This window comes from Eumetopias jubatus, unplaced genomic scaffold (genome assembly GCF_037043125.1).
Source record: "Eumetopias jubatus isolate StellerSeaLion01/CBP00866 unplaced genomic scaffold, mEumJub1_p1.0 scaffold_16, whole genome shotgun sequence".
Taxonomy (NCBI): domain Eukaryota; kingdom Metazoa; phylum Chordata; class Mammalia; order Carnivora; family Otariidae; genus Eumetopias; species Eumetopias jubatus.
Window position 1 is genome coordinate 75,699,142 of NW_028274822.1, and position 12,758 is coordinate 75,711,899.

At 56.5% G+C, this 12,758-nt stretch overlaps 1 protein-coding gene across 6 annotated transcripts in view; it reads right to left on the reverse strand.

The window, feature by feature from the left end:
* Nucleotides 1-296: 296 nt before the first annotated feature.
* Nucleotides 297-12,758, reverse strand: part of MVK (mevalonate kinase) — a 32,506-nt gene continuing 20,044 nt past the window's right edge. The window contains exons 11-13 of one of the 6 annotated variants that reach the window (XR_015766923.1): nucleotides 3,831-3,885; nucleotides 2,527-2,624; nucleotides 297-1,111 (exon numbers count right to left, since the gene is read on the reverse strand). Coding sequence is in view for 1 of the 6 variants with exons in the window: in XM_088019280.1 (XP_087875406.1) it covers nucleotides 2,591-2,624; nucleotides 3,831-3,885 (89 nt within the window). In the remaining 5 variants the exon portion in view is untranslated. Of the gene's footprint in view, nucleotides 2,625-3,830; nucleotides 3,886-12,758 lie in introns of all 6 variants that reach the window. The other 5 variants (XR_015766921.1, XR_015766919.1, XR_015766922.1 and 2 more) reach the window with 5 other exon arrangements.

The window sequence follows — 12,758 nt, forward strand, 5'->3', positions numbered from 1 at the left end:
AACTAAATAGCAAATTACTTTTTTATTCAAGAATGAAATTTCATCATATTCATAATTCATATTTTATTTCAGACATCTGCTGCTGATTACATTACATTTAACTAAAATTAGATGATGCTCAGAATGCAATTAAGGCTCTGCCAAATTCTCCGGCCCACCAATGCCGGCAGAGCTCAGCGGGGGCCGCTAGGAGCCTAATATGTAATTAGGAGCTATTTTCTAGCTGTTTTTAAAGTCTGAAAATTAGCTGCCTTTATTAATCACACAGACAAATATAAAGTGGAACCAACGCTCGCTGAAATTTCTAAAAGGGATTTTTTGTTTAATTATACACCACAGAGCGCTGTGACTCGGTTTGCATGTTGATTTGTTGTGCACTGACATTTTGACAACTGGTTCTCAATTTGTCTGTCGTAGTTAGGCAACAACAAAGCCGACGGTAATACTTTAACTTTCAAAACCTTCAGTGTGCTGGGGAGAGGGAGAATGGCAGTCCTCGCTGCAGGCCTGCCGCTCGGGCTCTGGAAGCCGCGGGAGCCGGAGACCCAGGGAGGAGGGCAGGCCGGGGCCCCAAGGGGCTCAGCTGAGAAACCGGGTGGGGAGGTAGACCAGGAGTCCAGAGGTCCAGAAGCAAGCCCCAGCTCTGCAGTGTGTTTGGGGGGGCGGAGCTCAGTGTCCTCCTGTGCACCTGCAGGGGTCTGGAGCCTGAGATCTTGAAGGAGCTTTTATGTGCTGAGATTGTGTCTCCTCTCCACAGTGTGCCAAGCCTTGGGCTGATGCATTCTGGGCGGTAGCATTCAGGCCTTGCCCCTCTGAGGGGCGCTTCTGTTACCCCACTGTACAGAGCGTAAAGCCGAGGTTCAGTGATTCATCACCGGCCACAGTGGCCACGCCAGAACTCAAACTCAGCTGCAGTTGACTCCAGAATCCATTGTTGTAACAACTGTATTCTATTCACCTGCCCGGCTTGGCAGCCCGAAGCTGGGGTGGCTCGCCGGGCCCCGTTTCCCGTTGGTGTGGCTCGGATATGGTGACGCGGCGTTGCATGGCCTGGGTCTGACGCCGTGGCCAGCGGCCCGCTTGGTCCCTGACCGTCCCACCTGCAGCCGTGCTGGGGGCCAGGGAAGGGGTGCACAGAGGGGGTCATTGGCATGGAGCGGGGTACAACTCTTAGCCGTGTCCTCAGCCCCCGTGCACCCCCTGAGCTGGCTCCAGGCCCCATTGGGCCACCACCACCCAGTGATGTCTAGAGGGTCCTGGGGACAGGGTGGCTGCCAGGGGGCCAGTGTGACTGCCAAGGGGCCAGTTCCACTCATGCTAACACCAGCAATGACCGAGATGATACAAATGGCAGACAGCTTTTTCCTATGTGCTAGCGCCGTGTCATTCTGCTGCCTGCACTCTCCTACAGATCCGATGAGGTGGAGTCACAGCCCAGCTAGGAGTCTCCAAGCCTGGATTCACACCACGTCTGCCACTTCCTGGCTGTGTGGCCTTGGCCAGGCCGCCTCACCTTTCTGCATCATTCACGTGAGGATCCTGATGGCACCCAGCTCTCAGGGTTCTGGTGAGGACCGAACCAGATGCTGGTACTTGGTGCAGATGAAGCCTCAGCCAATGGAAGCTACCTGTTACTAACCCCCATTTAACAGATGGGGCCGCTGAGGATCTGTAGGGCAAAGTACTTGCCCTAAAGTACATACCGCTGAGCTAAGAACTGCACCTAGGGGGTCTGATCCTGCACGCTCTCACTCCAGCCCCCAGATGACCCAGGGAGGGCAGGCGAGGGGACTAAAGACCCACCACGGGGTCTGGGCTGCCCCATCTGGCCACCATGGCTATTGAGATGTGGAGATGAGAGACCAGGGGCCCTCTGGTCTCTCATCTCCTTCCTGCCTGCTGGAGGGGCTACCAAGCAGTCTTTGGCTGGAGCCAAGGCATGCTGGAGCCTACCATGAGGGTCTCTGCCCCTACCGACCCCAGGCCAGGGGAACCAGCCCCCACCAGCTGCCAAGACCTGTTCTCAGGAGCCAGCCCCGTGTCCCCCTCCTGCCCCCAGAATCACCTGATGAAAATACCAAAGGAGAAAAGGAGGTTTTTTTGGGTGACAATGAAACTGTCAATAAAATCTCAAACGCAGGGATAGGCAATGACTATTTCACTTACGCTGACAGTTGAGATTTTGCCGGGGAAGGAAAGTGACAGGCATCTGCTGACATCAACACCACTTCTTTCGGAGAACAACCCACGGGAAAGGCGGCCCCGGAGACCTGTCTCGCCCAGATGCCAGCTGGGCTGGGGCTGCCGCCGTTCCCAGAGGAGCAGGGGGTCAGCATGGAGGAGGGGCTGGACACCCTGACTCCATCAGCTCATTGTTCATCCTGCGACCCCCCTCTAAGCGCTGACATGCACCAGGCTCTGTGCTAGGGCTGACAGATGAAGAAGGGAACCAGGAAAATTCCTGCCCTTAAGGCTGTTATGAGTTCCACTGCATCCCCCCCAAAATGAGGCCCTAAACTCTGGTACCTGTGGGTGTGACCTTATTTGGAAATAGGATCTTAGCAGATGTCATCGAGCTGAGATGAGGTCATCAGGGTGGGCTCTGGATCCCATGTGATGGTGTCCTTATAAGAAGGGGAAATGCCACATGAGACAGAGATACAGGGAGAAGCCACCGTGTGGCCACAGAGACAGAGAAAGAGGGATGTAGCTGTGAGCCGAGGGATGCCAAGGACTGGTGGCCACCACGAGCTGGAAGAGGCAAGGAAGGATTCCCCCCAAAGTCTTAGGGGAGCCTGGCCCTGCTGACAACCTGCTCTCAGACGTCTGGCCTCCAGAACTGTGTGAGAATACATTTGTCTTGTTTCCAGCCTCCCAATCTGTGGCACTTTGTTGTGACAGCCCGGGGGCACTAAGACAAAAGGCACCCATGCAACCAGGGAATCAGCTGAGGCCCTACCCCTGGCAGGAGACTATCAAAAAAGGAGTATACCTCCTTTGAGAGACAAATTGGACCCCAAACTGAAAATCCTCTGCAGGCACCCTGGTTATCTTCCCATCGGTCACCTCTCCATCCGTCCCTAAGGCCACTGCCCCCTTTCGGACGTTGCTATCTCTCACCCCCCACCCCCCACTGCCCCTCTCCATCCATCATGCCACAGCCAGAGGACTTTCTAAAGCACAGCTGTGACCTGCCCTCCTGTGCTTAATTCCCACCCTGGCTCCCAGCGCCCTCAAGATAAACCTTGCCTCGTGTTGGCTCCAGGTGCCATCCGAACACCAAACCACCTGTGGCTTCTCTGCGCATGCTCCAGCACCGCTCGACTCAGTGTCTTTGCTGCCAGGAACACCCTTCTTCACCTCCCAGCTCAGCCAAAATTCTGCCCAGGTACCTCCTCCTCCAGGAAGCCTTCCTGATGCCCTTCCCACACACCAGTTGGGATGTGTACCACCCCTTCCTGGGCTCCCAGGATGAATTCAGAACTGCTGCTCTCTACTGTCATTGCCATTTTGCTTCTCTGGCTCTGCCCTGTGAGTCCTGGAAGGCAGGGATGGGTCTCATTGACCCCTGGGACCCCAGGGCCCAGCACCTGGTTGGACTTAGGTAGTATGTGCACTGGCTTCCTTGACCAAGAAGCTCACTCTGGGAAGCAATGTTGGCCCAGCCATTTAGACCTGGGCCAGGCAGCCTCCTACCTATGACATCCTGTGAGATTGCCCAGGGTCGAGGGAGAGAAACTGGCTTTGGGGTCAGAAGGCTGACTGGGGTCAGACCCTGACTCCCCAGGGTTGAGGGAGAGAAACTGGCTCTGGGCTCGAGTCCCACTTACCAGCTGGCTGGCCTTGGGCACATCACTTCATCTCTCTGAGCCTCAGCATCTTTACCTGTGAAATGGGAACAGTAAGACCTATAACTCAGAGCCTAATTATAATGATTATTAATGGGTATTATCATTATAATGATGATTGATTCATTGTAATTCTAAGATATCATGTGGACTTCCATTTCCAAAATCTGTGTGTCCTTCAAGGCTAGCTTCCCTAACCAACTCCTCAGAATCGTGAATCATACATGCACCCTTGTGAGAGTGTTTGTCATTTATTTCTTGTAACTGTTTGTCATTTAATTCTTGTAACTCTTTACATATTAATATGTTACCCTCCCAACTGGATGACATTTCCCTTACCAGCATGGACCATGTCATAGTTCAGGGGCTCTTGAGGGACTCGACAACTGCTGCTCGATCAATTTGAAACCCTCACTGCTCACTAAGGGCCCAATACAAATCTGAAACAATCTGGGCACTGAGCCGAGGAGGAAAGTGCAGGGCAGAGACTGCAAACTGGATTTGGAGTCGGGTGGACCTGTTTCCACCTGGTTCTGCCTCAAACAGGCTGTGAGGCCGAGGACCAGCTATTTCGCCTGAACCTCAGTTTTCCCTTCTGCAGAACGGGGGATAGAATACCCACTCCTCAGTACGTCAGGTGTCAATGTACATGAAGGGGCCTGGTAGATAGCAGTTAGATAGATGAGCAAGTGTCTAACCTCAATCTTGGGCTCCACCCCAGCTCCCATCTTTCCCGGTTGGGTGACAGTGGGCACACCCCACCACAACTCTGAGCCTCAGTTTTCTGTTCTGGAGAATGGGGACAACGCCCACCGCAGAGAACCGTGTTGAGAATGAAAAGCACAAGCCTGACATGGGGAATGTGTGCAGGAAGTGATGGGTGTTAGTTTATTGCCCCGAATTTGATAAAAGGCCAGACCTACCCTGCCCCAGGGCCAGGAGCTTCCAAAGTCTGGTAAATGGAGTGAGGAAGGGGGCACAGACAGGTGTTGGCAGCATCATCCCTTTCCCCAACAATGAGGACGTTTCCTTTGCCTTCCAGCCCAGAACTTCAAAGGACTTTAGAAATGCTATTTGCCTCACCAGTGCCCTGGCTGCTGGAGAGGGAGGGTCCGTGGAGGCCCTCTGGCCCTTTGAGTAAAGAAAAGAGAAGAAAGGGAGTGCCCCACCCCTTCCCGACAAGATCCCAACCCCCACCCATTCCCAAACCCAGCAAACCCCTTTGGAGGGCCGGGCCAGCCAAGTCCCCTGAGCAGAACAGGGTAGCCATCCTTACTGCAGGCAAGAGGGGCCACTTCCTGGCTACTTTCCTTCTTTCATTCATTCATTCATTCCGAAAACCTTGAGCTCTTATGTGCCAGACCCTGTGTTAGATTTGGGAGACCGCAGTGAGCAAGACAGCTGTGACTCCTGCCCTTAGGGGGCTGGCGGTTTCCTGGGTGACAAGTGATGTAGCAACAAATGACTGCACAATTTGGAAATTAATCAAAGGCCGAGATGGGAGGTGGCCGGTGCATTCCAGGCGGAGAGGAAACAGCAGGGGCAAAGGCCCTGCGGTGGCACTTGATTCTGCCATCATCGTCGTCATGGTCACCATCTCTGCTGTCATCTGCCTGGCATTCCCTATGTGGGCTCCTATAGCCCCATGAATCTGTTTATTTCCTGCCTCCTGCACTGAAATGTAAGCTTCCTGAAGGTAGGCACGGGGTGTGCTTGGCCCCTTATGACTTCCTTGGTCACCCAGACCAGCACCTGGCACAGAGGTGTCACTCAATGTGGAAGGAATGCACAGAGCGAATAGGCAGGCCCTGGGCTAAGCGCCCTACACCTGTTACCTGGCTTACTCCCCACAAATCACCTGGTGAGCTGGTTGTCTGGTGAAGATCACTGAGGCTCGGAGAGGTGAAGGTGCTTGTCCAAGGCCACACAGCCAGCAAGGGACAAAGCTGGGATTCCGACCCAGTTCGGTCTGGGCTCTTTCTCTCCACTGCCCCAGGCCTGGAGTGGAGGGGTCTGGGCGGGGTGGGGGCCTGTGCAACAGACACCAGGGCCCCCAGCAACCCCCCCCCTCACTAAAAGGAAGGAAGCAGTTCTAAGAGGAATGGTACTTTGGGCTCCATAAATAACCCAGGTCCCTGGGCCCGGCCGGAGGTTTAGCGGCCCGAGTGTGTGTCTAATACAAACGGCTCTAATCCCCTGTCAGTTAAACTGGATATCAGAGGAGACAAGCTTCCGAGCGGGGAGACCTAATTGAATCGAATTGAAAAGGCGGAATGGGCAGCCGGGCCACGGAGGCGGGATGCGGGGCGAGCAGGGGGGCGCAGCTGGCTGGGTCTCCCCTGCTCTGTCCAGGCCGCACTCCAGCCCCCCACTGCAGGGAGGGGGACTGGGGGGGTGCCCCAGCCAGGGCACTCCGCCCCCTCCGGCCTCCCCTTTATCTGCTGGCTCTGCCATTTTCTCTCCATTGCTGACCCTTTTTCTGTTCCCTCTGTTATCTCGCATAATGTCACTGCCTCTTTAGAATCTATTCATCAGAGCAGAAAGAAGCCAATGCTGACTCTGATAAAAAAAAAAAAAATACCATCTGTGCCTCCGGGGAAGAGCTCTCAACCCAACCTCTGGCGCCCCCGCCCCCCCGCCCCCCCCACCCGCCTGCCATTTCATGGGGGCGCCAAGGGGTAATCAGATTCCACCGGAGGCAGGGTGCCCTCCCACAGGTGGTGCCCCCACTCCCCAGCTCACTCTCCAGAGCCATGGGGAGACCGTCTCTGAAAGAGGTCTTAACCCCGGGCAGCTTTCCGTCGGCAGAAGAAGAGCCTGATTTGGCCATTTGAGTTTGTCTTTTAATTGGTTTTTCTTTATTGGTTGATAGTCTTTTTAAAAACAGGGTGTTTTATCCAAATATCTAGATTCGGAGTTCTCTTTAAAAACTGGATAGGAAGGTTGGACGACCGTGGGTCCACCACCCACAGAGCAACAAATGGGTGGAGCTTGGGGTGGGGGGCGCCACATTCCACCCCACCCAGGCTGATCCCACCAACCTGACCGTGTCACCTGCCTGGGCCCTGGAGGTTTGCAGGCGTGTGGCCTCCCACCGGGTAGGATTCCTCAGAGGGGTGCTGAGGGGCATGTGGAAAACTCCAGGGCACTTTTCATGGGGCTGGAAATATCTTCAGGAATGAGAGGAGACCAAGGCCCAGAGAGGGGAAGCCACTTGTCAACGTCACACAGCATTTCAGAGATCTCCCAACTTGTGGACAGTGTGTTCCTCAACCACATGAGGCAGATGGGGAGAGAGGGGGTCCTGACTCTGGCCCACCATGCCTCCCCTCTCTGCTCCCCATCAAAGCCCATTAAGACTCCCATATCTATGCATGCGCTGTCAGCCCTCCTGGGAGCTGGCTCTGGGGTCCTAGCATCTCCTCGGGCAAGCAAGGACACGTCCGCAGCCCTGGCCACTAGAATGCCCCATCTCAAGCCAGCACCCTCAGTCATGAGGCCTGGGTTCGGGTCCCAGCTCTGCCATAGACACACTGTGTGACCCTGGGTGGGTCACTGTTCTTCTGCACCTCTGTTTGCCCAACTACAGACAGTAGGTCCTTCAGCGCCATCAGGGAATGCTCTCAATGGAAGGACATCCCCTCTCAAACGATGGACCCACCTCGCTGAGGCAGGTGGCAGGACCTGGGCACCTGGAGGTAAGTGCCCTACCAGTCTACACCCACCAAGGACACGGCCAGCCACCATGCACCAAGGGGCGCTAACGTGGGCCGACAAGAGGGCCGTTACCTGTGCTCCCCACCTCCAGCCCGGCTGTGGCGAGGAGCTGCCCCCACCCTGTGAAAGTTAAGGGGGGCACAGAGCAGACGGGGCTACTGTCCTGGTGACAGAAGGCAGGTGCTCGGTCCGAGGGGAGCCTCTTCCTCCAGAGTCCACATCCCCAACTCCCAGACCCAGGATGATCACTGATCTTGGGGACCACAGTATGTGAGGCCGCTCAGCCAAACCTGCCTCCTCGCCCCGAGTCCCAATCCTGTCCCTCTGGAAGCAGGGCGAGACTGGAAAACCCGGCCTCGCCTGGCAAGGAAAGTGGAGGAAGCCCGGGCTTTGCAGCCAGAGGCTGCTGGGTTCCAATCCCAGCTTGGCTGCCTCCGGGCAGTCATGTCCTTACTCTGAGCCTCAGTTTCCCCCATCTCGGATGATGACAGCAGCTCCTGCTCACTGAAAGCCCACGGCACGCACCAGGCTCCAGGCTCCAGGCTCCGTGTGACGTGCATTGCTGCCCGGCATTTCCACACTGCCGGCAAGGAACCTGGGGCTCAGAGAGGGGACGTGGCCCGCCCAAGTCCGGCAGCTACAGGTGATCGGCCACAGGACAAGTCCAGACCTGCCTGACCCCAGAGACACAAAATAGTGATCGCTGGCAAGAGGAAACAAGGGCACGATGACAGAGATCCTGGCACAGGAGGGCACTATTATTTCTACGGATGGGATAACCAAGGCCCAGAGAGGGTAAGATACCTGCCTGAGTTCCCACAGCAAGCCGCCTTTTGTTTTTTTCCTCATTGCCAGGGCGTCAGAGGAAGAGGGCTGTATTTGGAATCCAGAGACCCATCAGGGCATAGCTTCTGCCCTTGCTGACTTCATGGCTTGGAGCAGGAAGCCCCCCTCCCCCCAACGGCCCCCAATCGCAGCCTCAGTTTTCTGTAAAACGAGGCTCCCCCCACTTTCCTCACAGGCTTGCTGTGGGCACAGGTGGAGGGCATGGGTGTGAAGGCACCCAGAGCCACAGGCTGGGGTGCCTAGCGGTCATCGAGGCAGCCCTACCTGCCACCTGGCTTCCCCAGAGCTCCGCCCAGTTCCTGGCAGGTAGTAAGTACACATTTAGTATCCGCTGAATGAGAGCATCCGGGAGCTCAGGGCCAGGGCCCGTGGGGAGGAGCGCAGCCCCTGGTCCCCAGGCAGGGAGGAGACCCGGGGGCCCCCTAGAGGCCAGGTTCAGCCCAGGTGCCCCCATCAGCATTCAGGTGGTACCTCGACCTCATCCAGTACATTATGCAAATGCCTCGAAATGTATGTTTTCATTATCAGATTTAAAACATTGTATGAGAACAGACTCAGTTAATCTCCTGAGCTGGGGAGGGGTTTGGCAGAGCAGCCTGTAGAAAAAAAGTCCGGTTCTTGTCTCTCCCCGTCTGGGTAGTTAGGCTGCTCCCCACCCTGTTCGCCCACGAGAGTGGTGAAAATGGGAGCATTCGGGCCTCCCCGCTTCTCCCCACTGCTGAGAGGACGTTGGGGGTGGCCCAGGAGGACAGGAAGTGTCTTCCTCTCTCCCTTGGACTGTGGCTCCCCAATTCCTGCCCCGTCGCTCCTCAGTTTACAGGAAGAAGCAGACAGCGTTGGAAGGACCATGGGGGGCCAAGGTGTGGGCAGCAAGGATGGCCAAGGGGGCAGGAGGGGCGAGATGAGCTGGCACCTCTGGGGTGGAAGCGGCATCTCAGCTATGACGATTGGGCAGGGATTGGAAAGGGGGCTTTGGGAGGTCTCTGGTCATCTCCTGGAGAACAGCACAGAAGAGACGCCAAGAACAAGGCTCTGAAGTCACAAACACCTGGGTTCAAATCCCACTGTCGCTTGCTTGCCTTGTGACCCAGGGCAAGTTACTTCCCTTCTCCGGGCCTCAGTTTGCTCATCAACAGAACGGGGAGAGCGATACCTATCTCACTGAACCGAGCAAGTTCACAGGGGTAAGGCCTACAGAGCACTAGGCACCACGCTGGGCATGGAGCAGGTGCTCTGAGAGGTCGGCTGTTAGCGATCCAGGAGCTGACAAAGCCACCAGAAGGGGATTGACTGAACGATGAACACAGTCCATGGGACATATCTGCAGGGTAACTGGCAGGGTCTCTTGAGCAAGCTGTGTAATGGAGAAAAAAAGGTGTGTGTGTGTGTACATGCACGCCTGGGTGGCTCAGTTGGTTAAGCGTCTGCCTTCGGCTCAGGTCATGGTCCCAGGGTCCTGGGATCGAGCCCCGCATCGGGCTCTCTGCTCGGCGGGAAGCCTGCTTCTCTCTCCTACTCCCCCTGCTTGTGCTCTCCCTCTGACAAGTAAAATCAATCTTTAAAAAAGAGAGAGAATTTAGGGCTGTTAACAGCCACATGCCACATGTATGGTCCTAAGCAGGATTCTGGGCGTTTGGGTGACAATTAGGGGAAGTGTAACTATGGCCTGGGAATTAGGGTGCAAACATCTTGGAGGGCATGCTGCTTAAGCCCTGGGCGAAGGGACTGGCCCAAGCACACTGGGATGGCAGGGCAGGGCCCGACCGTGCGCGCACCTGCAGCCAGCTCCCTACCTCCACAGGCTGCCAGCCATCCGTCCAGCTGTCCGTCCGGCCACGGGGAGCAAATCCTCCCCGACAGAGACAGCACGGGTGCAAACCGCAGTAGCTACTCTTGTCTGCTGGGAGTCTCAATATTTGCCGCCTGTCTCGCCACGTGAGACCTCTGCCAGCCCGCAGAAATTGCCAACTTGAGGCTGTGACGGTGGGCGTTGAATCCACAAGACGCTGCAGAGGCTGGGAGCGGTCCAAATGCTGCCTTGGGAAATTGTTCGCCTCCGGCTGGCAAAACAAGCACAGGTGCTCGGGTGACCCGTTCCTCGGGGGAGGCTGGAGCGGTGGTGACACCCCCACCCCGGTCACAATCTAGGCGGTTTGGACAAACTGGGCTGGTGGCTTCTCGCCAGCTCTATGCACCGCCCCGAAATTTCGGAGCTCTGAGAGGCGCTCTAGCTTCCAGCACGGGACAGGTAGCACGCTGAGCACCTACTGTGCCGGGCACTGGGCCACGGGCTCTACGTGCACTTTCTCACGCCCTCGTCTCGAAACCTCTCTCAGGTGGGTACTGCTAGTTTTTCCACCTTCCAGATGAGGAGGCGGGACTGGCTCGCCTGAGGTCACGTGGCCAGTGGGTGGCAGAGGGGAAGGGAAGCCGGGGCGGAGCTTAATTGACCTTTGGGGTCATCTCGTTCAATGTCCTCAGCCTTGGGCCCGCATTACAGGAATCACCTGGGAGCTTTTGAAAACCACCCAGGACTGCGTCCTGCTGAGATTCGTTCAATCAGAATATTGGGGGGGGGAGAGGCAGGCATTCTGGGGTGGTTTTGATGTGCAGCTGGGAGAACCCCAGACAAGGGGAAGGGGGGAATGCCCCCTGCAAATGCAAACTGTCTACAAACACAATGGAAGAGATCGGTGAGAGATCGGTGGCCAGGAGTGGGCGCCTTGAGGCCCCTGTGATGGCTGGGGTGAGGCATGAGCAGTGGGTTGGCCTCTGCTCTGGAAGATACACACAGCCCCCAGGGAGTGAGAAAGAGGGTCACAAGGAGCAGCTAGGTTCTGGGGGGGGGCCTCAGCCTCTGGACACCTGCCATGGGCATCTCTGGGCGCCCCAAGGAGCTCCCAGGCTGCCCTCCTACAGTGTGGAAACGCTGTCAAGCAGCATCCCCGAGAAAGCACCTTTCAGTCCCGGCTGCTTGTTCAAATGGTATGGGCAACTTTTGAAAATACCCAGGCCCCGGCCCCACTCTGACCAAGTACATCCAAATCCAGAGGAAATAATGAGCCCGAGCGTGGAAAGCAGTGAGAATCGCCCTGACCTGTGTCCAGGCAGAAGCACGCAGGAGCTGAGGGCAGGTGCTGTAGTCACATCGTCGGACTGGGAATCCTGCCTCTGATGTGGATTAGCTGTGTGGCCTTGGCTGACTTACTCAAACTCTCTGAGCTTCAGTTTCCCCGATCTACACAATGGGGCTGAGACGAGCAATTGTTCTCCAAGCCCGGGGCAGATGAAAAAAGATGATGGATCTACAGTGCTTAGAACAGTGCCCAGCACATGGTAAGAGCTCAGTATTCACATTATCGTTTTATGCATTATTTGTGTTTTGAAGAGAAGCAGGCAACCGCCATCAGTGATGCTGGGGCAGGCATCCTCCGTATTGCCCTCATGTCTCTGGCAGGGAGCCCGGGCACAGCCCGGGAGGCCTGGCATGGCGGGCGGGGGTGGGGGGTGCAGAGCTCAGATTCTGCTCTTCAGGCCAGCTCCCACTCACCCGCCCTCTGAAGACCCTGGGAAAGGCACCCGCTGCCCCCTAGTGGCCAAGGGCAGAAGCGCAGGGCCGTTTTAACCGCATCCTGAACTCCCCGCCCAGCCCCCACCTTCCCGTGTGCCCCTCGGCAGGTCCTGGGCTGCGGGAGCTCCCCGTGGCCGTGCGCTAGCTACAGGGGCTTTTTGATGGATTCTGCCATTTCAGAAGGAGCTTTGACTGGTAATATAAAGTTCAAATAGGGCCAGGTAGGTGCCAGGCATTGGGCTACAAGCACTTGAATCTTTTTTCCCCACCCAGGCATGGGGCGGGCTGGAGACTGTACCAGACTATCATCATCCTTTCTGGACTCCAAGGGAAGCCCTGGTTTACTCAAGAGCTTATTTCCCCTCTGCCATCTTTTCTGCAAATCCTGTGGGTACAGACTGGAAGAAACTGGGTACATCGACCATGCCTTTGGCCAACCCTGGGACAGGAGGGCAGAAGGCAAAGACCACCGCCCATACAACCGCTGGGGGGCCCGCAGTCTGGCTGGAGAGAAGAGCACAGCACGCGAAGTGCTGCGCGGTTCAAACAGACGGGGCGTGCAGGGAGGAGGTGGGAGGGGCCGGGCCGGGAGAGACAGGCGGAAGGGCAGCGGCAGAGGGAGGGAGAAGGCACACTGCATCTGAGTGTCCAGCCAAGTGGGCAGAGGGTTTGAGAAGGTGGCGGTGGCCCAAAGCAGATGGGTGTGTGGGGGGGAAGCTTCAGGGAGGACGGGAAGGAAGCCCCTCGCGTCTCAGAGGACCCCACACGGCCCCACT